Source organism: Stegodyphus dumicola, chromosome X1, assembly GCF_044657685.1.
Source record: "Stegodyphus dumicola isolate Sdum_Otavi_A_Nest chromosome X1, ASM4465768v1".
NCBI classification, from domain to species: domain Eukaryota; kingdom Metazoa; phylum Arthropoda; class Arachnida; order Araneae; family Eresidae; genus Stegodyphus; species Stegodyphus dumicola.
Genome location: NC_140780.1, coordinates 111,069,027 through 111,094,853, shown reverse-complemented (window position 1 = coordinate 111,094,853; position 25,827 = coordinate 111,069,027). Strand labels below are relative to the sequence as shown.

Here is a 25,827-nt window from a genome sequence, read left to right as displayed (position 1 = left end):
GGTTTTTCAAAAAGTATTTGACAACTTAAATCATACTCTATAGACAGAATAATAATGTTTGAAAGGTGTTTTGTTTGTTTGTTTGTTTGTTTGTTGACCAAGTGAAGATATGTATTTTTTATTTCAAATTTGCTGAAGTGTCTTTCACAACTATCAACAGTACTGGCAACGTTAAAGATATTCTTAATGCTGCTTCCATAGTCAGACATAATTGAACTAAATTAAATTTGTGTATTTTAAGAGTCTTTCACCTTGGAGCTCTTTTAATAGCCAGAATTATTGAAATAGCATGGTTTATAAAATTAGATATTTCATGCTAAGTTTCTGCATTATTTATAAGTGCTATGTTATAAGCTTTTCCTTTTAAACTACTTAAGTCCAAGCATTCAGGTATTTAAGTGATGTTGCTTTTAAACTACATAAATCCAATGACATTAGTTTCTCACCAAGTTGAAAATTAATATTGTAACGTATTTCATTTACTTTTGTATATTCATTTCAGTTGCAAGACTAGGATATACATCTAACACTTCTGAAATTTCTACAGTAAAAAAAATATTTGTCTGTAAAATTCAGCTACTTATTAATTGATTCTGGATAATCTGGATAATTTATTAACCTTTCTTTTTCCTTTTTATTCAAATTTTATTGATATAGTTAGCTCTAAAGGTAAATATTTTACATTCCTCAATAATTTTTCTGGAAATATTTTCTCTCATCTGCTGTAAAGAAAAACATAATTTTCTGTTTAAGCATGCGGCCTTTTAGACAGTTATAGATTTTTATTGTAAGGCTTTATTCTGTTTCTGGTTGTATAAATTCCACACAGATAACATTCATAAAAATTTAAAACTGATATACTTCAAAATGCTATTGTTTTCGTCCCACTGCAATAATTTATCATTTAATGCCATATATTTTAATAACTGATGTGCTTTGGTTATTTGTAGATAATAGCTCTTTAACAGCATTTGTTCTTGATGCTCACTGCATATGTATGGTACTTTGAAACTTATAAAAGATCAGAATAGTGTAACATTTAATTTAATGATGGCTAATAGGCAGTAACACACGACACATACATCTCGCAGTAGAAAATTATTTAGCACATTATTATATAATGGAAAATCCCATACTTTAATACAAGTTGTGGGTTTGTTACATTCTGCAATAAATTCCTGCCACAATTAATTTATTAAAACTCAAAATTCACAATAGCTCTTATTTGCTTTAATAATTCTATGTAGATGTAAACTATACATGATTTTCTGCTGAAACCATTTAGGTTCCTAAAATTATTGTAACTTGTTTCCGTCACTGGTTTAAAATCTGTTATGTGCAATGAATTTTTTAGCTTCATTACATTTATTACTTTTAACACCAATCTTCATTACATTTCTTAACTTTTAACACAGGTGGACAAATAATTCCTTCCAACAGGTAATGTAAAACTTGTTACATTCTATTTAAGAGGTATTACTGACATCAAAATGTTTCTTTAGCATCCTATTGCATAATAATTCTATGCTGTTAATTTTTTTATTAAATTTAATGTCTACAACTGGCTTAGTGAGGAAATCTGGAAATTTGTTATGGTACGATTCCTATCAAATGGGTAGGTCGTGTACAGTTTTCACTTCCATGTGTAGCTTGAATACAAGACAGTTCCGTAAGAATATCTTTCTCAAAAGGAGATAGCCTTGCATGCTTTATTAGAATGGACTAATCAAGTAACCAGACTTTAATATTTTGCACAACTTTCATCCTTCAAATTAATTTTTATTTCAAGGCTTATTTGAGCTCCAGCAGAATGCCAAGCTCAAATAAACCAGTTAACACAATATATACCAACTAACTCTAAATAAAGCATTAGAATCACTGTCAGATAATATTTTTATAGCCAAAGCAGTTTGTCTTCCACAAAAAAAGTTGAACATTTTAAAATGACCTATTTTAATTTCAGCAATTAATTTTATTATTTCATTACAAAGAACAGAACATCTTAAAGAAAAGGGAGAGAAATCATATCTTACCTTGTATATTTACTCCAGCCTTCACAAAGGATGACATAGTAAGAGATAAAAGAATGATTTGACAAAGAAGCGGCATATTTTTTTATCTAAATGTACTGATTCATTTAATCAAATCCAGCAATGTGTGTAACTTCTCCAGAAATAACCCTATAAGAAACCAAACACACAGTTCTGGCATGAATTAAATATGAATGAAATAAAGCAAAACCTTGAACCACGCATCTTGCTCAATGGCAAATGTTGCACAAAAAATGTGCAGCCAAAGACTGATAATACTGGTACATTTCATTTTCAAACAGCTTTGTTTAATCTTCCAAAGCTATTTTAATAGGCCTTTAATGCTTTAAGCTTGCTTAGATTAACTTTAGACATTTGCATTGCCATCTATATTCAGTTAGTGAACTCTGGCTTATTATAGCAAAGTAAGAGCTTTGAGTCATAATTCAAAATAAAGCAGAATAGAGAATTATGGATGTTGGCAGTATGATGCTTTCTCAGTTAGTTTTGTTTATGCATCTCAGTGTGTTAGTGTAGAAAAAAAAGCATAAAATATCTTCAGTACATTAGTTCCCAAAAGACATTTTGTTGTTAGAAAGCAATATATGTATATAATATTGTTTTATACGGTAGTTAGCATTTTTTGGAATAAATTTAATGTTATAAATTCTTCTCTTCTCAGTTTAACTGGATGGTTAATAACACATAATTCTCTTGGTATTTCGTCATGTATTCACATTTAAATGTTGATAGTCATAATTTCATTTTAGCATGTTGATTGCCATGCATATTCTTTTTTTTAACCACACTAATTGCCACTCATTGTTATAAGAAAACCTGTATCAGGCCACGTGTGCTGCTGTACCACACACCAATATTTTCTTATCATGGCAGAAGATAAGCATATCTGTGTAATGTCTGTAAGCATGCCTATATATCTTATATATAGCACATTTATTTTTATAATGTAGGCAGCATAATATTGTAGTATAATCAGTATATTCAATATAATCAACATAATATTGCCATTCAGAAAAGTGCTTCTGGACAAAGCATTAGGCATGCTTGGAAATTAAGCTACTAAAGACTTCATTTGGACTGATCATAGAATGATTTGTAACATTACATTGTGAATGATTTTTGTAATAAACCATGCCAACATATTACTTTCATAACAGCTTAATAGTCTTATTATACCTTGTGAAATATCTTTCAAAATTCTTAACTTACCTCTTAAGTACTCGAGCATCACTCTGATCCTGTGGCCTATGGGTGACATGGCAAGCAACATGTTAAATGAACTTCAAAATTTCCATAACTAATTTGGAATCCTTTCTAATTGTTTCCCTGAGATAAATGCCTCACTTGTCTCCCCCTTGCCTAGCTCTGGTACTCAATATTTTAGTTGGTTTTTTTTATTTACATCATGACTATTTCTATTTAAGCGTATACATGTGTGTGTATATATGCACACAGACTAACATGCATAAAAATGAGAAAACCCTTATGTGTATACACATATAACTGATATTTAATATATGAACAATCTGAAATTGTTCCAGGCCAGGGTTTTCCATTCCAAAGGGCCATTTAAGCATTTCTATGTAAGTTATGACCTTAAATTAGATTAATAGAAGTATACTTAAGATCCAAACTGGTATAGGTATGCATATGCAAATAACAGAGATATGGAACCAATCACAGTAAAGTGCAGTGGTTGGCAGTGTCTATATAAGAAAACAAACAGGTGTCTGGCAAAATTGTTAGATTGATTACTGCTGCTACAGTGGCAATTTATCAAGGTTTAAGTGAGTTTGAATGTGGTGTTATAGTCGGCACACGAGAGGTAGGACATAGCAACTCCAAGGTAGTGATGAAATTTGCATTTTCATATATGAGCGTTTCATGATTCTACTGCAAATATCAGGAATGCGGTAAAACATCAAATCTCTGACATCGCTGCTGCCAGAGAAAGGTCATGAAAGAACGGGGCAAAGGATGACTGTCGAGATTCATTAAACGTGACAGACATGAAATTCTTCTTCAAATTGCTGCAGATTTCAGTGCTGGGCATCAAAAAGTGCCACTGTACAAGCTGTTCAATGGACCATCATTGATATGGGCTTTCGGAGCCAGAGGTCCTCTTGTGTAGCATTGTTGACTGCACGACACAAAGTGTTATGCCTCACCAGTGCCTGACAACACTACCATTGGGCCATAGATGACTGGAAACACGTTGCCTGATCTGATCAGTCTTGTTTCCAATTGTATCAGGCAGATGGACATGTATGGGTAAAGAGACAACCTCATGAATCCATGGACTGTACATGTCAGCAGAGGACTGGTGGAGGCTTTGTCACAGTAAGGGGCATGTGCACTTGGTGTGATATGGGACTTTTGATATGTCTAGATATGACTGTCAGGTCACAGATACGTAAGCATTCTGTGCAATCACCTGTACCTATTCATGTCCATTGTGCATTGTCCACACATCATGAGTTGCTAACAAGTGGCTCCAGGAATACTCTTCTGACTTAAGACATGTCCACTGCCCACCTAAATCCCTAGACATGAACATTATTGAGCATATCTGGGATGCCTTTCAATGTGCTGTTCAGATGAGATCTCCACCACCCTGCATTCTTATGGGTTTGTGGATTGCCCTGCAGGATTCATGGTGGGAATTACCTCCAGCACACTTTCAGGCTTAATCGAGTCCATGCCATATCATGTTGTGGCACTTCTGCATGCTCTCCAGGGCCTTGCATAATATTAGGCAGGTATACCAGTATTTTTGTCCCTTCAGTGTGTAAGAAATAGATAATAAAATTAGGCATTTAAAATTTTTCATTTTCCACAATAAATGTAATAAAAGCTAAAACTTTAGAAATAGACCCTAAAGTTATTATTAGCTTATTGTCTGTTATTGTCCAAAATGCTGAATTAATGAGAGGTCTAGTTTGGCATTGCTTTTTTTCTCTAGGTCATCAATGTCTGCCTGTATGATTAATATAGCAGTTGTATAGAATTTGGGCAAGATTTTCTCTGTCCAAAGCGATATTGCTTTGTTTTTTATGGTTTTCACCCTATAAGGTATTTCTCCCGCCGCCTTAGCATCCCTTCATGGTGTAGTGGCCTGCACACTGGACATGTATTCCAGAGGTCTGTGGTTTGATTCCCGATAAAGGCATTGCTCATTTTTCATCTTGCCTGCTTCCAAAAATACCTAATGCCTCTACAGTGGTGCCCGAGCTACAAGAGTGGTGGTGTATGATTCTCCACAGTCAGGATTTGGCAATTAGGTCGCTTAAAAGCCCCAGTCACCCTTTAAAAGGGGGTATATAAGGTGCTTCGCCCTCCGCCTTAGTGTGCCTTTGTGGTGTAGTGGTCTGCACGTTAGGCGTGTATTCCAGAGGTCCATGGTTTGATTCCCGGCGAAGGAGTTGCTCATTTTTCATCTTGCCTGCTTCCAAAAATACCTAATGTTTCTACAACCCTTTATAATAGTTGTTCATGACATTGCATGTTACCAAAAAGTGAAACAAATGATAGCTTTTAAAATATTTCAATAAAAATTTTGGACCATAAATTCCATAAACTATATTCAGTAAATTTTATCAATTTATACCTGGGAATATAATTGACAAAAACTATATCACCATTGAATGATCGAAGCTTCGAAAGAAAAATTTGATATTGAGAGTGATTCAGCCCACTGACCCGTATAAAATTGACAGTAGACACAATTTTTCCATATTGTTTGTCTTTGCATAAGATTGGTTCATTGTGAGTGACAAAGTGTCATGTAATAACTTCACTAGACACCAATTTCGACATTAAATTCACTAATGTATAATATACGGCTGGGATTCCTATTGAAATTCAGAGAAGTTTCTTATCTAGAGGAAATTTACAAAAGTGTGTTTTAGCTTAAAAACGTTTTCTGCATATATACCTTTCAGTGGACATGAGTCTAGTAGTTCCTTTAAGATTTTGAATATTCATATGTAAATTCACAATTTTGGTAATTTACATTTGAGGATTTCAGCTCTTTCGAGAAATTTCAATGCTGGTTGTTAAGTCATCTATTCTCCTTGCAAATTTGTGGTATAAAAAATTTGTTTTCTCTCCCGTCAACTTTTTTATGCATGTGCAATAGACTCAAATATATCCAAGAAATCTTACAAAAATTTCTTTAGTTATCTTGCAACATTGTATCTTCATCAGTTAAATAACTGATCTTGGATCCTGATTCCTCAAAACTTGGCTTTCAGTTTTTCCCCACCCTAAAAAAAAAGTTGTAGCCTGAAAACATTATTTTTTAGAGACCTGATAAATTTTTTCTTGGAGTAGTGATATTTATTGGCATGTTCCTAGAATAACGTCTGTGTATATTATACTGCTTCAAAATAGTTACACACTCTTACCATATGAAATACAGTGCTCATATGTTATACGCAGAAAATTCAGTAATCTAAGCAACTTAAAATTCTGCATTCAGAATTTGAATTTTTCTGTTACTGTGTACTTTGGTGGGGCAGTCATATTTGTGCTGTTACGAATATTGTACATAAATATGTCATTTTATTAAAATTTTCTATTTATCTACAAAATTCGTGACATTAGCTCCTTCGCAAGGACTGCTTGTGCTGGGCAGCACAGTTCCTGGACTGGAAGTCATACTTACAACTAAGGGCAAACCAATGCAATACTTGAACAATAATTGTAATAAATGACATAAAACAAATCAGATTCTAAACCCATAAATAAATGGATAAATTTGCAAATGTATATACAAATATGAGCATGGTCTTAGTATACTATTTACATTATATGTACACTACTATTGGGGCTGTGTACTGTGGCTCTAGTAAATGGTTAGCCTGTTGTAATGAGCGAGTTTAGGCTTAGAATTTGATGACTTACGAATCCAAACTATGCGTCGTTCAGCTTGTTGAGGCCTGTGTAAGAACCATCCCAAGGTTACTGTAGTTTAGGAAAGCGTCTTTAACCACACCTTGTCACATTCCTTGAACGGATATCCTGCAGCTTTTGTGTCGTATCGGGTTTTCTCCTCCCTCAAAAAAAAAAAAAAAAAAAAAAAAAAAAAAAAATATTTAAATTTAGAAGTCTGGATTCATTTTGTAATAATTTTTCAGAGAATGTAATTAGTTTATCAAGAAATTTTCTCACCTGAAATGAAAGTTTATGAAACATTTTATTGTAAGAATGTGCAGGATTTGTAAGCTGTGCAGATTATATGTATGAAAGAAAGTTTCTTAAAATGTTCATTTTAATTTGACTAAAAATTTAAAAATATTTAAAAGTCTTTTTTTCCCTTTCTGCTGATTCATGTGTATTTGTAGGTCTGGCAAAATACACACACACACATATATATATATATATTAATTTTTCAGGGAAAGTGTTCATAGTAAGCAAAATTTTTCAAGTAATTAATAAAAGTAATTACTTTTTTCAATTTTATTCTTGGTTCATCTTGAATCTTGCATGAAAAGCTTTACTGAAATAAGTGTAGCAAGTACTGCATGCTGTGTTTGCATTTAATCGCATCATTGTACTACATGCTGTGCAATAATAAGTGTATCCAAGTATTATATGCTTTGTCAGAAATGTGTTTATTTAACTAATTTATTAATTAGATACATAAATATATCTTGTAAATCTCTGCAGGGAAATAAACCATTCTATAGTCTATAGATGCACATCACATAAAATTATGCATATTCTGCAAGATGTAGTTTTAGTACCAGTATTTGAAGCATTTAACTGTACTGTATAGATATAATTCAACATATTTTGCAAGGAATTCCTGAAATATGCTTGTAAAATTTACATTAACCATTTCTTTAAATCTAGAGGTAATACTTGAAAGTTTTGTTTCATTAATATTTCCTTTATGTTATTCTTATTCTACAGCCCTGAAAGTATGGGATTATTAGATCCTGCAACAAGTGATGGGAGAGTTATATTTTTCTTGCCATGGCAAAAAATGACAATTGCAGGTATTTTCTAGTTTCCCTTTTTATTTCCATTTGTTTCCTTTTATGGCTGCAGGTTATGAATATAATTACTGTGATTTCAGTTTGTTCTATTCTATCTTGCTATTTTATTCACTTCCTTGGGCTGTAAAAAATGAAGGAGGAACAAAGAGAAAAATATGCTAGTGTAAAATTAGAGGGAAAGGATCCTTAAATTGGCATAGATACTGAATCATGGAAATGAATGTAGCAGGAATATTGAATAATATTCTTACTTGTAATAAATTATCTAATTAACTTACGAATTCATATAATTTGCTAAATAAAATATTAAATTCCTGTTAAAAGTAATTTCAATTTTATTTATCAAATTATAGTTATTTTTTTATCATCTTTATTGCCTGTAATTTTTCTTAATCAGGAAAGTATTTTTGTATTTCTAGATCTTTAGAACTTGTTCATGAAATGTTTGTCGAAAACTCGCATTTACAGGTTTCATTGGGTTTCTTATAGTACTCTTCTCTAATTGTCCTAAAAATTGGAAAAGAAAAGAAAGAAATAAAAGAAAAGGAAAAAAAAATTGCATTCCTGATTTTTTTCTCTTTGAGGCTGTTTATTTGTTCTGTATTTCTGACTGGAACTTGGTATTTTCAATGAAATAAAATATATTTTTCGTGATGTCATTTTAATTTGATTTTTACCTTCTTTTTTAAGTGGCATGGAAAGTCTTATATGATAATTATATAATAATATTCATAACATTCTTAAATAATTAATGGTATTTTAAGATACCATTAACTTTTCTGCAATAAATAACTTTATTTTCATTTTACAAAATCCGCTTCAAAAATTTCTCAAAACCTGAAATATTCAATATTGCATAACAGTTAAATTTTATAGAATTATAAAAGAAAAAGTAATAGAGATTACAATGATAGTTTAGTCTATTAGAACAAATTAGTACACCAGTTCTTGTAATATTTGTATGTTCACTTCATACAGTAGTCAGTAAAGGTTATGTTATACTTAATAAATGTGTACTTAAACAGCTCTCAGATTTGCACCTCGTATCTTTCTAACTTCATTTTTCTTGGCTGATGCCTATTATGAGGTGTTGCGTGAATGAGTGTTACTACGTGAATATATAAACAAATTTCTATCTAACTCTTACATTAAATATAGGACTATTTCAAGTCACTGTAGGTGTTAAATTTTTGCCCCTTTTCCTTTCTCCCATAAAATGTTTAGTTAAAGGTAGTATTAAGCTCTGTTCTACACTGTTTTTTAACCTGCCAGTGGCTGAGTAGATAAAGCTGCAGAGCTGGTTGGGTTTGAATCCTGAGGAATGAGCCGTCTGCAAGAGCACTTTTTTGGTATTTTCATGTGCAGTGTTGATGCGAGCCAGTTTCTATGAGAAATCCTTCCATGAATGTATCCCTCCTTTTAGGCAGGTAGCTCTCGCGGCCTTTGCCATAATCAAATAATTACTGTGCAGTATAACTTACATTTAGAGTTAAGATGACCTCTTCCTGCATTACTTTCAGTTATTTTATTACTGTGTTAGTGTTGTGTGTAATTTTTGCTCTATAAACAATATTTATTTCTTATGTTATTTTTATATGATGTGCATTTTTATAGCCATTTATTTCATTCTCCCCCTTTTTTGGGGAGGGGACATGGAGCAGTTTTGGAATTACTAAGCTCTACATTTTGTTGTGTATGTGTATGATTTTAGTGACTTTGCTTACTTTTTGCTTTTTCCCTAAAGATAAAGGAAATGTCTGCCAACGTCTTTTCACAAATTTATTATTCTTACATTATACAGTCAAAAGTCTTAAATCCGGGCTCGTCGGAACTTCGGCGATTCCGGATTATAGATCATCAGTTTAAATCTGGTAAGATGGCGTGCAGAAATTATAAAATTAAAAATATGAAACCTTAATTTATGAAATAAAGAGCAATTATGATCTAAAGGGTTCAAAATTTACAGAAAAAAGTTTAATATTTATTTGTTTACTTTATTAAACATTTCTTTCAACGTGCACATGCGTAAAGCGTACGTTACGCATAGTCAAAATTAGAAAATTGCAACCAAAAAACTATTTATGTGTATTCGTGATATTTATAATGATGAGGAATTTGATTTAAATCATATCAAAGACAGAGTACATCGAGATGAAATACTACATTTAGTAAGGAATTATAAGCCAAATAAAATAAAAACATCTGCCCTGAAGATAAGGATAGTGCTGACAGATCAACTTCAGTTCATTGCGCGCCGCGACATTCCCCCCTCGCAGAGCAGCGTGAAATTGATAAACAGATTTCGGAATGGTTAGAGAAGCAAAGGATATGCCTTTACCCATTTTTTGCAGCAATTCCACTTTTTGTTTGATGGACATCGAAACATGCTTTCGCTTTGTAGATCCTTTGGAAGCTCCAGAATCGGAAATTCTTTTTGACATAATCGAAAGTTCAAGCTTACTTTTATAAAATTGTTCTAACAGTCTGCAAAAATACAATTAGAAGATTAAGGAACAACGCAATATGCAACATTAACTGAAATAAATAATTAGATCATTTTAGCTTAGCTTATATCGTCTGTTATACATTAAACGCGTATGCGTAAACGCATAGCGTTTACGCGTGCGCAGAAAGTTTGTAGCTTTGAGGGCCGGATTATAGATCATTCCGGATTATGGAAACTTTTGACTGTAGTACTTCTTGTATCACTGCACCACCCACTCAAAGGATGTTTGATTCACTATGTATTTTAAGTGTGCCTTACTGCAGCAACACTATACATTTACAAACATCCAAACCTTCTTCAGAATTTTAACCTGGGTCCATCAGATTGCAGTCAGCATCAGTAACCACTATAGTGTCTGGGTAGCAGAGGACTGGTACAAGAAATACTACTATAATCTTTCTCAGCTTGTGAATAGATATCACAGCACAATTTCATGCTCTGAGTAGGATACTTAATTGGAATTAAATGCCGTGAGTTCTTCTCTTAACCAATTTGATCTTCAAAGTACTGAGATCTCCAAAAGAAGAATTTTGCTGTTCAACAACTTTTTCAAGATTCCCAAAAGCTTAGTATTAGTTAAATATGAGAGATTTCGTGCCTAAAAAAGAAAGATATCCATAATGCCTGAAAAATGCAATACCTGGGGATGTAGCATTTCATATTGATAACCCTGGTGCATGTAGATCTGCAAATGAAAATGTGTTGGGGAGCATGTTCATTTAATGATAATGAGAATATTTAATATTTCTCTTTTCTGCCTGTAAACTTAATTTAGAATTAGGTTTTAAATTGATCTCATCTTATTACTAAAAAGAGTGCAGGCCATTTTTTGTAGAGACTAGCCCTGATGCTCTTAGTATCAACTGAGGTGGATGATGTTAATACTAAAGTCCTAGAGCTGGCTATAAAATCTAAGCTCAGTTTGTCAGACACGTTCTTACTGCAGCAGTCAGTCGCAGATTGAAATCAATCTTGAGAAGCAGTTACCCCACCCAGTACCAGAACTAATAAGGCTGCTAAATATTACTAGTTCAATCTGTGTTCAAATCCTGTTGAATGGATATTTTCGTGGATTCTTTTATGTGAAAATGTGAATACAAGCTGATCTTCCATAAAAAGTCCTCCACAAAGGCATTCCTTCTCTCTGGCAGGTAACCCTAGTGTGCTTAGCGTAACTTGAGAAATCCTAAATCCAGTTGAAGAGCTGTTGTTTCCCTTTTGTGTCTTGGCTTCTGTTTTTAAATTGCTTCCAGTAGACAAAAATCTGTGTTGAAGCATTCAGACCATCTTTCCGTTTCCATACTTGTTTGCCTTTCTTCTAAATGCCCAGCAGCTATTTAACTCAGAAATTCTTCCATGTGATGCCAAAAATACACACACACAAAGTATTTTAATGGGATAAACACTTAAATCAAACTCTAATTTTGGGATTTAGCAGGCAAATGTTCTTGATGCAGGGCACATGCCATGCCTTTGGCTGACATCATCTCATTATTTTCTTTACATAAACAATTTTAGTCAAACTGGCTTGGACAGTAGTATAAAGGTTTGCTTTTTTCCTTATTTCAGGAAAAAATAAACTTTCGCTTTACTTCATGAAATATTTTTTTTTTATCCATAGAAATAATTTAGAACATCAATGTAAAATTAAATTTAAGATCTTCATTTAAAAAGTATACAAGTTTTATTTTGATGTATATGCATTTTATTTTGTTGCTATATAATTGTCATTAGAATAAACGTTTTGATAATAACTTAAATGGAACTGTGCATTTTAAGAATATCACAGTTTCTGCTATTTTTTCTTTAATCCAGTTAGCTGTTTACTTATTAACCAAAACTCAAAAATTTACATATGGCTTTTGAATTTTTTCTCTTACCAAAGTACTGATAAAAGAAAATCTAGATTTTGGAGGATGGCATTGAAGAACAGACATAAGGTAAAATAACAAATAGAATATAAAAAAGAGCAGACATTCTACTAGGCAATGCAAGATTATATTTTTGTATGCATTGACAAAAAATTAAGGAAATTTAGAAGTTAAAAAATATGACAGAGAAGAAGAGAATATTGGAAGTAATTTTGTAATTTTAATTAAATTCACATTTGTATACAGGGTGTATCAGTACAGCAGTGACAAACTTTCAAGAGAGATAGAGTGCACCTAGATGATGGGAAATCATATAGGAATGCATGGTTAGAAACGCTTTTCTGGTGTGGTAGTGACGACCCAAAAGTCAAGAAAGAAAGGACATGAACAGGGTGAGAAAACATGTTTATTATTCGGAGTACAACAGAACAAAGAAAAGACGGCATAGAAAGACAATTATCATCATCAAAGAAGGTATTCGAAATTACGACCATGACCATGATGCAGGAACCGTGCGTCATGCATCTTCTATGCACCAGAGAAGTAAGACCTGCATCATGGCCCGGGGTCGTAATTTTGAACACCTTCTTTAATGACGATCGTTATTTGTTTTTGTTCTTATTTGTAGGTTTCTGCTGTACTAAACATAATAAAACATGTTTTGTCTCGCTGTTTGTGTCCTTCCTTTTTTGCATTTTGTGTCGTCACCACTGCGCCAGGAAAGCTTTTCCGACCATGCATTGCTATGTGATTTCCCATCGTCTAGGTGTACTCTGTTTCTCCTAAAAGTTTTAACTGATCTGTTTGTACTCTATCTGTCCTGAAAGTTTGTCACCGCTGTACTGACACACCCTGTATTTTCTTTATAGTAAGGAAAAGTATACATATTGCATATGATAATTGTTTAATTTATAGCTGTTTGAAATGCATTTAATATTTTTGTGAAAACTAAATGCACATAATGTTTGTCTTAAATGTTTCCTAACCTAATAATGGGCTTATGGGAGTGTTTTGGCTGCCATGCTTTTTGAAAGCATGGTGCTTAAGTCTTGAAGATTATTTTAGATTATATGGAGATTACCCATTTTTGGGGGGGGGGATCTTGAATGAATTTGATAGAGAATTTTTCTTTTGAACCTCTGATTTTTGGACCTGTGTATTTGATACCTAACTATATAGTACTTCCATAAATTCTTATTTTCGGTTTCTAGTTAGAAGTGTTTTATTATTCTTTTATGCTATAATTTCTATACTTATTGTACTCAGGTATTTAATAGCTTCAGTGCATGTATATATATTTTATTCAAAATCAGGAATATAGAATTCTTTTTGTAAACCCTTTGGATAATACTTTTGCTAAACTAAAAGATTAAGTATGGCAGTAATAAAATCTTAAATACAGCTTTTTCAAGAAATAAGCTCCTTCATACATATTCAGTTTAACCTCTTTCAGTTAATTATCTGCATCAAACTCATAACATTTTAAATTACATTATAATAGTAGGATAAATAATGCAAATTGATCTATATAGCATAAAAGCTTAAAATATTAAAGTGTTTTAATATCTAAACATATTTAGCTTAAACATAACTAAGAATTATTTTATAAAGCAGTCAGACAATATTTAGATATATCTTTTTTTATTTAATTGATATCTTGATTTTAATCACATACCAAATTTCTCCTAATTTTGTCTTTTATTCTTTCTTACTTCATTTATTGTTTATTTCATTTTAGTTTCTAATATATATAAAGTTATAGTATACTTAAGAATTAAAGCATTTTCAGTATTATGAAATTAATTACGATTTTATTTTTCAATGCCATACATTTTATTAGAGCAGTTTATGTATGAAATTTTGATTTTTCTAATTCACTCATATTTTTATCATACCCTTTCAAAGAAGAAACAGCAGTCTATGTTGTAATCATGTTCAGATTTTTTTAATTCTGATACTTGTACCTGAAGATTAAATTAAACTGAACTGACTGCTGCTACTGTAAAATATTTTTTACAAAATGAGAGGAAAGAAGACATAAACTCATATATGTATCTATACACTGAAGAGTCATTACCATTATGACCACCGTCCATCTATAACAGTGAGCTTGCCCAGGAACAAAAACACTCTGTATGCATAGCTGCTGTTATAGTATATGAAGCTGCTACATGTTGTCTTTCCAAACATAGCACAGTTATCGACATAATGGGAAAAGCAGTTGATTTATCAGACTTCTATAAAAGTCAAATCATTATGGCTCAGTGACTGGGAACATCAATATCAGAAACAGTATGTTAAGTGGGCTGTTGACGTGCAGTTGTTGTGAGAACAAATCAAAAGCAGTGTATGGATGGTGAAGTGACAAGTCGCCAGCCAGCATTGATTCCAGAGCAGAGCCGAAAAGCTACACATTGTCACTGTGACCGAAGAGCTACAAGAGCTGAAATCGCCACCAGCTACAACAGTGGTGACCTAGACAGTGTTTCTCAACACACTGTGCAACGTACATTGCTGTGTATGGGTCTACGCAGCAGGAGATTGAAGCATGTCCCTGCACTGATGGCACATCATCACCAGCTGCGTCTGCAGTGGGCCAAGAAACATCAGAACTGGACATTATAAGAATGGAAGAAAGTTGCATGTTCCAACGAATCACGTTTTCTGGTCCATCACATCGATGGGCTTGTCATACGCCGATTTCCAAACGAAACCCTGGCTTTGAAATGCACAGCTGAACAGAGACTAGCCAATGGCAGGGGTATTATGGTGTGGACAATGTTTTCATGGAGCACATTAGGTCTCATAATCACCATAGAACAATCCGACATCTGTGCATTACTTGAACATCATTGCAGACCATGTTCACCCATTCGTGACAACGGTATTTCCAGTGGAGGATGGTGTTTACCAATAGGCTAATGCACCATGTCATAAAGGTCAAATCATCAGGGAGTGGTTCAAGGAACATTCTAGTGACTTTAATGATGTATCTTGGCCTCCAAATTCACCTGACATCCAATCTGTGGTCCCATCTGGAAAACCAATTTTGTGCTGCCACGCTACCCCCTCGCAATTTGCGGGAATTGCAGGACCAGTTAGTGAGCACTTGGTACCAGATACCTCAAACTACATATCAGCACCTTGTTTAGTCAATGCCACACTGGTTGCTGGCAGTTTTTAGAGCTAAAGGTAGTCCTATATGTTATTAACAGGGTGGTCATAATGTAATGTCTCTTTGATGTGTATATATATATATATAATATGATTTTTGCACTAAAGAATGCAAGGATTTAAAAACATTATTTTCATGAAAGGTTATAATAATATCAGAAGCTAATACATATGCTACCACAAATATAAAATGCAGATGGGTTGTTACCAAGGACATAGTGCATTTGTGTGCTTAAATTTCCACTGTTTCCGGTTTATTTTAATCAGATTTCTTTCTTAAAAAAAAAAAAAAAAATTTCTCACTGAATATGTCTTGATTCAGGTTTTCTAAATTTTTAATTATTTAACTAATGCAGTACAATTTTTTTCCTATAAAAAGAATGATCAAACATTAACATTTATGTCCTTTGAACTAAAAATTAATGATTGTTTTTAATAGATTTTAGAATAAAAACCATTATAAGGACAAAATGGAAATATTTTGAGGAAGCCAATGCCTAGAGCCCTTAGTAATGTATTGAAAGATAAACCTAAGGATATGTAATAGCTGTATAAGCTACAATGAAAGAGAGTTTTCAAAATTCTTCTTCTATCTTTGACTAATCCATAACAAGCTGCAAACACTGAAAACGATATAATGTCTATGTCTGCCGAAAGGACTTTCATTATAGCTATGACAGCTTTATTTTTACTTCTGAAATGGGTTTGATTAATGTTTCAGTTCCATTTATTTCTTTGCTCAATTTTCTTATACAGTTTCTATGTATTTAGTAAATAAGTCTAAATATCTTTATTGCCTTTTTTAGAAATCTCATTTTTGATGGAAGAAAATTTGTTATTATTACTGTTTCTTTCATTTTAATTTGTAGTTTGAAAATATGTATTTTTTCAAAAGTGTATCATTTCTAAATTAAAATATTGACTTTTAACTTCCTCAGGCACAACTGATAGGCCTTGTCAAGTGACTCATCATCCAAGACCAACAGAAGATGAAATTCAGTTCATTCTGAATGAAGTTAAGAATTACTTAAGTCCTGAAATTACAGGTACGTAATCTCTCTTTCAATAGTAATCCAAAGCTAAGCATCTTTTATACGTGGGTACATCTGTCTTCTTTCCTGTTGAGTGTTCTTATTGAAAGTGTGAAATTGTTTAAAAAGCAGTTTCTGTGATGTGCATCTATTGTATTAATTTAATTACTTATTTTTCATTTAGTTCGTCGGGGTGATGTCATGTCAGCTTGGAGTGGAATTCGTCCTTTAGTTTTGAATCCTAACAAAGATTCTACAGAGTCTCTAGCTCGAAATCATGTTTTGCATGTCAGTGATTCAAATCTTATAACAATTGCAGGTAAAATAATGATTTAAAAATTATTTAAAGTCTCTTGTTATGGATTATATTTTACAGATACCCTAACAGTATTTACTGTAGGAAAAAGACACGAAGAATAAGAAGTTTTTGTTTATAAATTGCTGATTTTAAAATCCTTTTTAAAACTTTCTGTTCAGTTTCAGGTATCCAAATTCATTTGCAGGTATCCATATAGATTTTTGTTTTGTTTTGTTTTTGTAGTTGCTTTATTCTGATACTAAGCATCTTTCATACTTTGATTTCTTTTGCAATAACCATAAGCACTTTACAATATCACAGAAGTATTAGGGATTTTCAGCTTAATGGTATCTTATGAAAGTTTAAGCAAGTTATCACTTCTGTATGTTTATTTATTTAATAGAAATGACTTGAGTGTATTATACCTACATTTTAACTTTTGAAAACAAAAGGACTGTAGATGATAAAAGTACACAGATCTGTAATCTTAGATACTTGTGAATCCATATGCTTTAAAAATTGTGTATCTTCAGCATGCTGGCCATTTGAACAATAAGATTTTATGATGTATTTTTGCCAGCCTGGCTCCAATTTTGGTACCCTAGGCCAGTGGTCTCCATCTCAAATTACATAGAGGCCAAAATGCATGATCTGAAAACAGCTGATGATGCAGAATTTCTTTGAGGAAAAAAAAATAAAAAATTATCATTAAAATAAAAAAAAATAAAAAAAAAATATTTTAACTTGATTTTAAATCTTGCTTACTAAGTATTTATCAAACCCTGCATAAACAATAATGATAACAAAAAGTACAAATTTAAAAATATTTTACAAAAAATTACAAATCTTGCAAGAGATTTTTATTTTGTTGGTCACACTTTATAAATCAAGTTTAGTGACAAGTAAGTATTAATATTTAAGCCTAACATTCATTTCAAATAATTCTAATATATTTAATTAGTCATGAAATAACTTACTATAATTTAAATTATTAATAATTTAATTATAGAAACTTCCCAAGTGGAACAAAACCTCAAAATAAGTAATGATAGCCTAGTGTATTTTTCTTATTTATTGGATTTTTTTGGGCACACAGATATAACTAAATTTGTATGTAAATAATTATAAAATTCTGTATTTCTTACTGTAGCTTGCCACTTAATGGTGTTTGGATTCATGAATGGTAGATGCTTATCGGTTGATTGGGTTCTTAATTTTCAGCTGTGAAAAAAGTGCTCTTCAGGTGTAAATGTATTTCAAAACAAAGCAGTTATTCTTAGTTCTGATTTATTTTTGAAAAGAACGAATAAAAGTTTATCAGATCAATCTTTAGATCTTTGAATAGGATGTATATCACGGTATAAATTAATTAGATTTTCTTGTTATTTACATTCATTTTTAATGGTAATGAAAATAGTGTAAACGTATTTGTAAGCCATATAAAATTACTTTGAGGGTAGCCCACAAGCTGCCAGATTGAGACCATTGCCTTAGCAATTCAGTACATTTGGCACAGTTATTAATATGCTTAAAATTAAGCATATTAATAATTTGAAGGAAAATATGCTTTTATTTAGCTGTTCCCTTTGGGAACAACTTGGTTGATACTCTAGGTAACTACTTTTTCACCTATGCTTAGCCCTGTATTTTACCAAATGAGACAGTTGGCAGAGAGCCTTATGCTGTTAGAAAAGTAAATAAATGTGCAGTTGGCCAACTATTAAAATTCTAAACTGTGTAAAAGAAATGGTATATACCAGTTTTTTCAATCCATTGAAAGAAAATGAGAAAGCTTTTTTTCTTCATTTAGTAGTAAAAAATTTTCTATAGGCCCTCGAACTAGCATTGTGTGTAATTGAGTTTTGTTTTATTAATGCGTATTTCATTTGAAGTTCTAGTATATAGTGGTTATCACTTTGCAAACCTCTCCAAAAAATTTTTAATTCTGAACAAGGGGCATGGCTTCACTAGTGGCTGAGTGATTAAGACTGCTGAATGCTGGAGTTTGACCTCAGGCATACGGGCTGGTTGCAAGGTTCGTTTTTGTAGTATTTTCCGAGTGTAATGGGAATGCGAGGCAGTTCCTTTAGAAAGTCCTCCATGAAGGTAGCTCTCTCCTTAGGCAGATAACCCTTATGTGCTTTGCCATATTTGAGTAACCTAACCTGAAGAAGTAGACTTACATCTGATCACCCTTGAAATTGATAGAATTTTATTTAAAATTGACACATCTAAGGGTTCCCTCCTTCAGTTTTTAATTAGTGTGTATCTTTTCTAGTTAAAGAGTTATATTCTTGTATGTAGTTGTAATTATTTCATGAATGATTCGCAGAGAATGATCCCAGAACATGTTCAGAACTGAACTTGTGAAGTAACAAAATGATACTTTCAACTATGTGAACTTAAGGAAGCCTGTCTAAACCAACAACATATAAATATTATATTAATTTTATTCTTCAACAAAATAACAAGCTCATTTCAACAATATCCATTGTCATATTTTCTATTTTCCCCCCATTTTCAAAATCTGATTTCATTTTAAAATCCTAAGTATAAGTAATACAGTCACATTTTAAAACAAAATTGTAATATAACTTGAAAATTCCTGAGTGTTTGTACACTGCAGTATTTGGCCAGAAAAAAGGGTTAGTTTTCTGAAATAGTAAGTTATTAATGTGTGTTAATATGTGTTGAATCATGTTTGCCTGATGGAGTTTTCCTCTGTTAATTAAATATAAATGATTTCATCTCTGATTTTATCTTTTCTAAACTAAGTCCATCTGTTAACCATGTGGAAAGCAGCATTTCTTTATCTTTTAAATTGAATATCATGTGCACTCATATAATGCCCACACTTTTTATCAAAAAATTTCTATGGAAATTTTCTGGTGCAGACATTGTGCAGGTCATTAGATTTGTGAATTCTAGCTTGAGAGATTTTAGTAGCTCTCATGACAATGCATGAAAAGCAAAGCATGTGTGAAAATGACAATAAAAATTAATGTAATTAAATGCTTTATGCAGAAAATTCAAAATTCATATGTACATGCCTACAAAGCTTTAAGATGCTTTCTTCAAACATGCATTCAGCAACATTTTCATAATAATAATTGTTAACACTTTACTTGAACCAGATTTTAGGCTTTACATTGCCACAGAGGTTTTCACACTCTATTATAAGGACAACAGTTCCTGATTTCCTGTCATTCACCTTCCATAATGAGTTGTTAGTTTCACAGTCTTTTTTGCTTTAGTGAACAAAAACAGAAGTGTTTCTTAGTAGTAAATTATCTTCATTTCGTTCCATTGCATTTAGGATGCTCATTACGTTCAAAACCTTCTCAGTTAATATCCTGAGACACACTTCCTCTTGTTAAAAATGCCAATGTATTTTTGCTTAATTCACAGCAAGAAAGTAGTCCATCCACCAATTTCCTGAACTTGTATGTTATTTATTTCCTTAACAAAATTAGTGGTGTAAAGATTACATGGATCAATATTCTTTCCCTAATAATTCTTCCTTAAAATCAAAGGGCAAACCTTACTTGAATGTATATGGTGACTTACTTTTATTTCATTTTTAAATGTCTGTTTTTATGACTATTAAAACTGAATATTCACAATTCTATCAACTGTTCCACTAGGTGCATATTTGGATAGTAAGTTAACATTGACTAAAAAAAATATATGGGATGTATGTCTTAATAACACACAGGTCTAATATATAAGTAATTATAGCTATATACAAGGCAATTATAGGTACCTGCATATTATTATTATATGAAAATATTTCAGAGATACTGCTGATCTGCTTGCTGTAGTAGTATTCATAATTCCATAAATTTTCTGGATGGAGATTTTTAAAACTTGAGGAGACTTAGCTGTGATATTTTACAGTAGTAATTTTCAGCATCAATTCCATTCAAAGGCTGTCAAGAATATTGTTCCAATGTAGTAAAATCTGCAGAGAGTTCTTTTAACCAAGTTCCAATCTTGATGTGTTCATAAGCTTATTATCGTGATGAAAAAATTCATTCCTTTCTGGTTTAGACTAAAAGTTGTGCAACTAAATCCTTGGAGCACTGGTCTTTGTATCCTGAATTTGATTCCAAGTGATGTAACAGGCTCCTAGAATAGACTTTCCATAATTTACCTTATATGTTCTACAAATATACAAAGCTAACTGCTTTTGCAGAGTCTTTTGGAAAGGATTCTTTCATGGACATGTGTCATGTATTCAGTACATTCAAATCTTATGTGTGAAATAATCTCACCACTATGTGCATATAATTCTCAAGTACTTTATTTTGATTGTTTAATAATTTGCTTTTGTGTTTCCGGTGCATATATATGAAGGAATGCAGATTGTCTGAAAGATGAGACATACATTCTGGACCCTTCAGTGATACATCATGGTATTTGAGATCTCACTGTAGGTGTTGAATTGACACCATATTATTTTCAAATATCCATCTACCTGAACAATTCTGTGTTGATTTGACATAGGATATTGACTGTGTTGAATTTCTAGCAAATATAACAACGGAACCGTTCAACGGACATTTGAAGTCCCAAGTGAGTTCCTTTGCTGCATTGTTAGCTGTGGTATAGCAATGTCTATCATTAATTAAAATTAATAATCACTTGAAGTTCTTTTAAATGTTTAACACATGCATTAAGTTAACAGTGATTTATGTTTCTGTTGTTGTTAGGTTAGATCAAAAGGAAAAATTGGAACATGTGTTGACTGTTAGTTTTAATTTCCACCTTTCTTCATTCCCCAAGCTATTCAGATGACCTTGATGAAGAAATTCTTATTTCTAAAATGCTGTATCTCCAGTATGTTCAGTATATAGTCTAACAGTGAAAATGCAATTTCAGTAAGACTTTCAGGCTACCTGGCTTTATGAATTCAGTCACTTCATAGTATTTACCCATTCTGATGATGATAAATTAAAATCTGTATGATGCCCACTTCTTGTGAATATGCCTTATCATCAATCTCTTCTATAATGAGAGAATTGAGACACTGTACAGTAACTAAGTAGAAACTTGTCATTTGGGTTTATGCAGTATGTTGAGTTTCCTGTTATTAGACAGAGCATGCTAAATTGGGAGCCTAGCGTACAAAAAACCTGATATCCTGTTTTCTTATTAAAAAATATTAAACTGTATTTTTTTTTTTAAAAAAACTGAGAACAGTGCTGTGAGAATGTTCTGTTCCTAGCTAAGTTTAATGTTATATTTAGTGTTAGTGAAAGGAGTGCTTTTTTTTTTCTAAAAAAAAGTGCTTATGAGTACTCTGTTTGATTTTTAAAAAACCACTGTAATGGCTTAATTTCTGACATTAGAAGTGTTTTAGCTCTGTGGATGGCTGTCAGAAAATTGAAACAAAAATGAACAAGTGACATAACCAATAAAATAATTGATAATTAAAATAATTAAATAATTAAAATTAATATTCAATAAAATATAGAGATAACTATAAAAATTTAATAAATTGTTATATTAATGATAAATAGTAAAGTATTGGACCACATCTTATTTAGGACTCCAGCTGAATTATAGTTTCACTCAAAAACTGAAAAGTAATTCAGCTGGGCTCCAGTTAAATTTAAGCCCTTAATATGCAAAGTAACATACTATTTCAAGCGTGATAGAAATAAATACCATTTTTTTTCCAGCACACCAGTGAAAAAAAGTAACATACTGTTTCAAGCGTGATAGAAATAAATACCATTCTTTTTCCAGCACACCAGTGAATAATTAAAACATCTTAAATGAGAATACAGTACAAAGTCCGTAATCCGGACGTCCATTATCCGGAATGATCTATAATCCGGACCTCAAAGCCAGAAACGTTTTTTTGCATGCTTTACACATGAGCATAATGCATTTACGCATGTGTGTTTATGCATGCACATGCATGTTGGGAGGATGTGTCTCCAGATACGTTAAAAAATGCTTGGCACATTTTATGGCCAGCTACCATATTTCATGGTGAGGACAATGAAGATGATAGCTGTGACTTTGAAGGTTTTCGGACATCGCAAACTAAAGGTGAAATTTTCCAGTTATTGGATTTTGTAAAGAAATATGGAGAAGCGGTAATAAATGAAGATGATATAACAGAAGTTTTTCATTGCGAACGGCAATGCCCCAATCATGAATCAATTTACGGATGGCGAAATTTGTTGTATGGTTCTAGATCCAGAAAATACCGCTTTTGATAGTGAAGAAAGTGACAAAGAGTTTATTGAAAACAAAAAAATTTTGATTGACAAGTTAGTCGGTATTCTTGACACAGCAATTACAGGACTTGAACAGTGGAACTTCGTAACTGAACAAGAACTTATGTCTGTTTATAGAATTATAGAGAAAGTTATTAAACAAAAAATGAAGCAACTTAAACAACTTACATTGAAAGAAATGTTTAATAAAGTAAACAAATAAATATTAAGGTTTTTTTGTAAATTTTGATACCCTTTAGATCATAATTGCTCTTTATTTCATAAATTACAGTTTCATATTTTTAATTGTATAATTTCTGCATGCCATCTTACCAGATTTAAATTGATGATGTATAATCCGAAAAAACGCCTAATCCGGAATCGCCGAGGTCCCGACAAGTCCGTATTACAAACTTTATATTGTACTAGAAACTGTATGAGAGTATGGAAAGAAATTTTAATGGAGATGTATAGGTATAAAAACAGAGTCTAAATACAGCCTGTGACCCCCTACCAGTATAATTCTAACTGTCCAGAAGAATGTGATTGGCCAAAAATTTTCTTGATATCTGTGAACTGAGAACAAATACATGGTTCTATGTAAGTGACAATTTTCATCTGCTGTATTTGGTTAAAATAACGTACCAAGAGCCTGCAGGTGCTCTTCTTCATAGGAAGTCTCTAGTATTGGACTTGCATGACCAGGGTGATCACTTTCGGGAACAAAAAATCACCCCTTCTGATTGTAGCTTTATGTAAGACTTGTGAAAATTTAGTGTAAATATTGTTTCTGTTCAATTTTAATATGCGAGTTTATTTTAACTTTGAATGATTTCATACAAATATTTTGGATGATATTTAATTAATGTGTAAATCACCATATCTTTTAAATAGGCTACTTAAAGCTTATAATAAATCATGTCATTAATTAAGTAATACATATATGTAAACTGTTTTTTAAATTCTTTTATAAATTTTAAGTAATGTAATTGTTTTCTTACTGTAAAAAATAAAATATTCTGAACATTTGTTTGTTCTCATTTTTCCTTAATGTGGAATTGCTGTCATTAGGTGTTAGTTAGACTTACGTTGTGCCCAGGCTGTCAGATTTTTTTTATGATTTTTAATGCAATAAAATTAGAATATTGCAAAAAGGTATTGTTATAATATCCCTAATGAAATAGTGAATCTTCTTATAAATAGATAATATTAAAAATAAACTAGAAAATCAGGTTTTCCATTTTAAGGAAGAAAGTACATTTCCTTAGTAACATAGATATTTGTGAGACATCCTAATAGCTATTAAAGACATATTTTAAGTAAAGAAATAAAATTTGTTTGATGATGCAAAAATACACTCTTAGACAAAAAAAAAAAAAAAAAAAAAAGCACCAAAAATGAGTTATCCGAATGGGACGAAAATCGGTAGAAGTGATGTACATGTACAGAAAAACAAATTATTACAGTTTGAGAAAAACTGGATGATTTATTGAAGTGATAGAGCTTTACAAAGTTAAAAAGGTCAGTAACACGTTTGTGCACCTCTGTCCTTTATGCAAGCAGTTATTCGGCTTGGCATCGATTGATAGAAGTTGCGGATGTTCTCCTGAAGGATATCGTGCCAAATTCTGTCCAACTGGCGCGTTAGATCACCAACATCCCAAGCTGGTTGGACGGCCCTGCCCATAATGCTCCAAATGTGCTCAATAGGAGAGAGATCTGGCGACCTTGCTGGCTAAGGTAATGTTTAGCAAGCAGTATATACATGTGCAGTGTGGGGGCGGGCATTATCTTGCTGAAATGTAAGCCCAGGGTGGCATGACATGAAGGGCAACACAACAGGCCTTAGAACTTCGTCGACGTACCGCTGTTCTGTATGGTTGTGATGGATGACAACCAAAGGGGTCCTACTATGAAATGAAATGGCACCCCAGACCATCACTCCTGGTTGTCGGCCTGTTTACCAGAAGACAGGTTGGTATCACGCCACTGTCCGTGGCATCTCTAGACTAGCCTTCACTGGTCATCGGGGCTCAGTTCAAAGTGGGACTCATCACTGAAGACTATTCTACTCCAGTCAGTGACATTCCAGTGAGAATGAGCCTGACACCACTGCAAACTGGCTTGACGTCGTACAGAGGTCAATGGTAGTCAGTGGAAGGGGCGTCGTGACCTCAGCCCTCTTTCTGTGAGCCATCTATAAATGGCCCTTGCAGTCACTGAAGCACTAGTTGCACATACAATCGATGATAATGATGGCTATGAGTGCCACTCTGACAATTGCTCGGTCTTCATTTTCTGTTGTTTCTGTAGGCCTACCTCTTCCTTCTTGACGCTGTGTGCGGCCATAGTTCACCCATTCCTGCCAACATTGTCTAATAGTGGCATTGCTCCTTCTGAAATGTTGAGCTATTCGCCAATAAGATGAAGCGGCTCCTTTGAGCCCAACTACATGACCTCTCTCAAATTCTAACATCTGAGCATATCGTTCACACACCCGTATGCGAGGCATAGTTATTGTCTACCAGAGTACACGGAATGAAATTTGTGAAGAATTTATGACCTGGAATCATCATTTCTCCTCTTAAATATCCTGCCAGTTGCGCAGATCAGATGCGCTGTAGAGACAATTGTTCATTCATTGGCAACCAAAATGTAAAATTT

At 32.6% G+C, this 25,827-nt stretch overlaps 1 protein-coding gene across 6 annotated transcripts in view; it reads left to right on the top strand.

Moving 5' to 3' along the window:
* Positions 1 to 25,827, top strand: part of Gpo1 (glycerophosphate oxidase 1) — a 115,090-nt gene that overhangs the window by 50,236 nt on the left and 39,027 nt on the right. For all 6 annotated transcript variants that reach the window (XM_035374917.2, XM_035374914.2, XM_035374916.2 and 3 more), the window contains 3 exons: positions 7,968 to 8,053; positions 16,543 to 16,650; positions 16,820 to 16,954. In XM_035374917.2, coding sequence (XP_035230808.1) covers positions 7,968 to 8,053; positions 16,543 to 16,650; positions 16,820 to 16,954 — 329 coding nt within the window. The remainder of the gene's footprint in view (positions 1 to 7,967; positions 8,054 to 16,542; positions 16,651 to 16,819; positions 16,955 to 25,827) is intronic.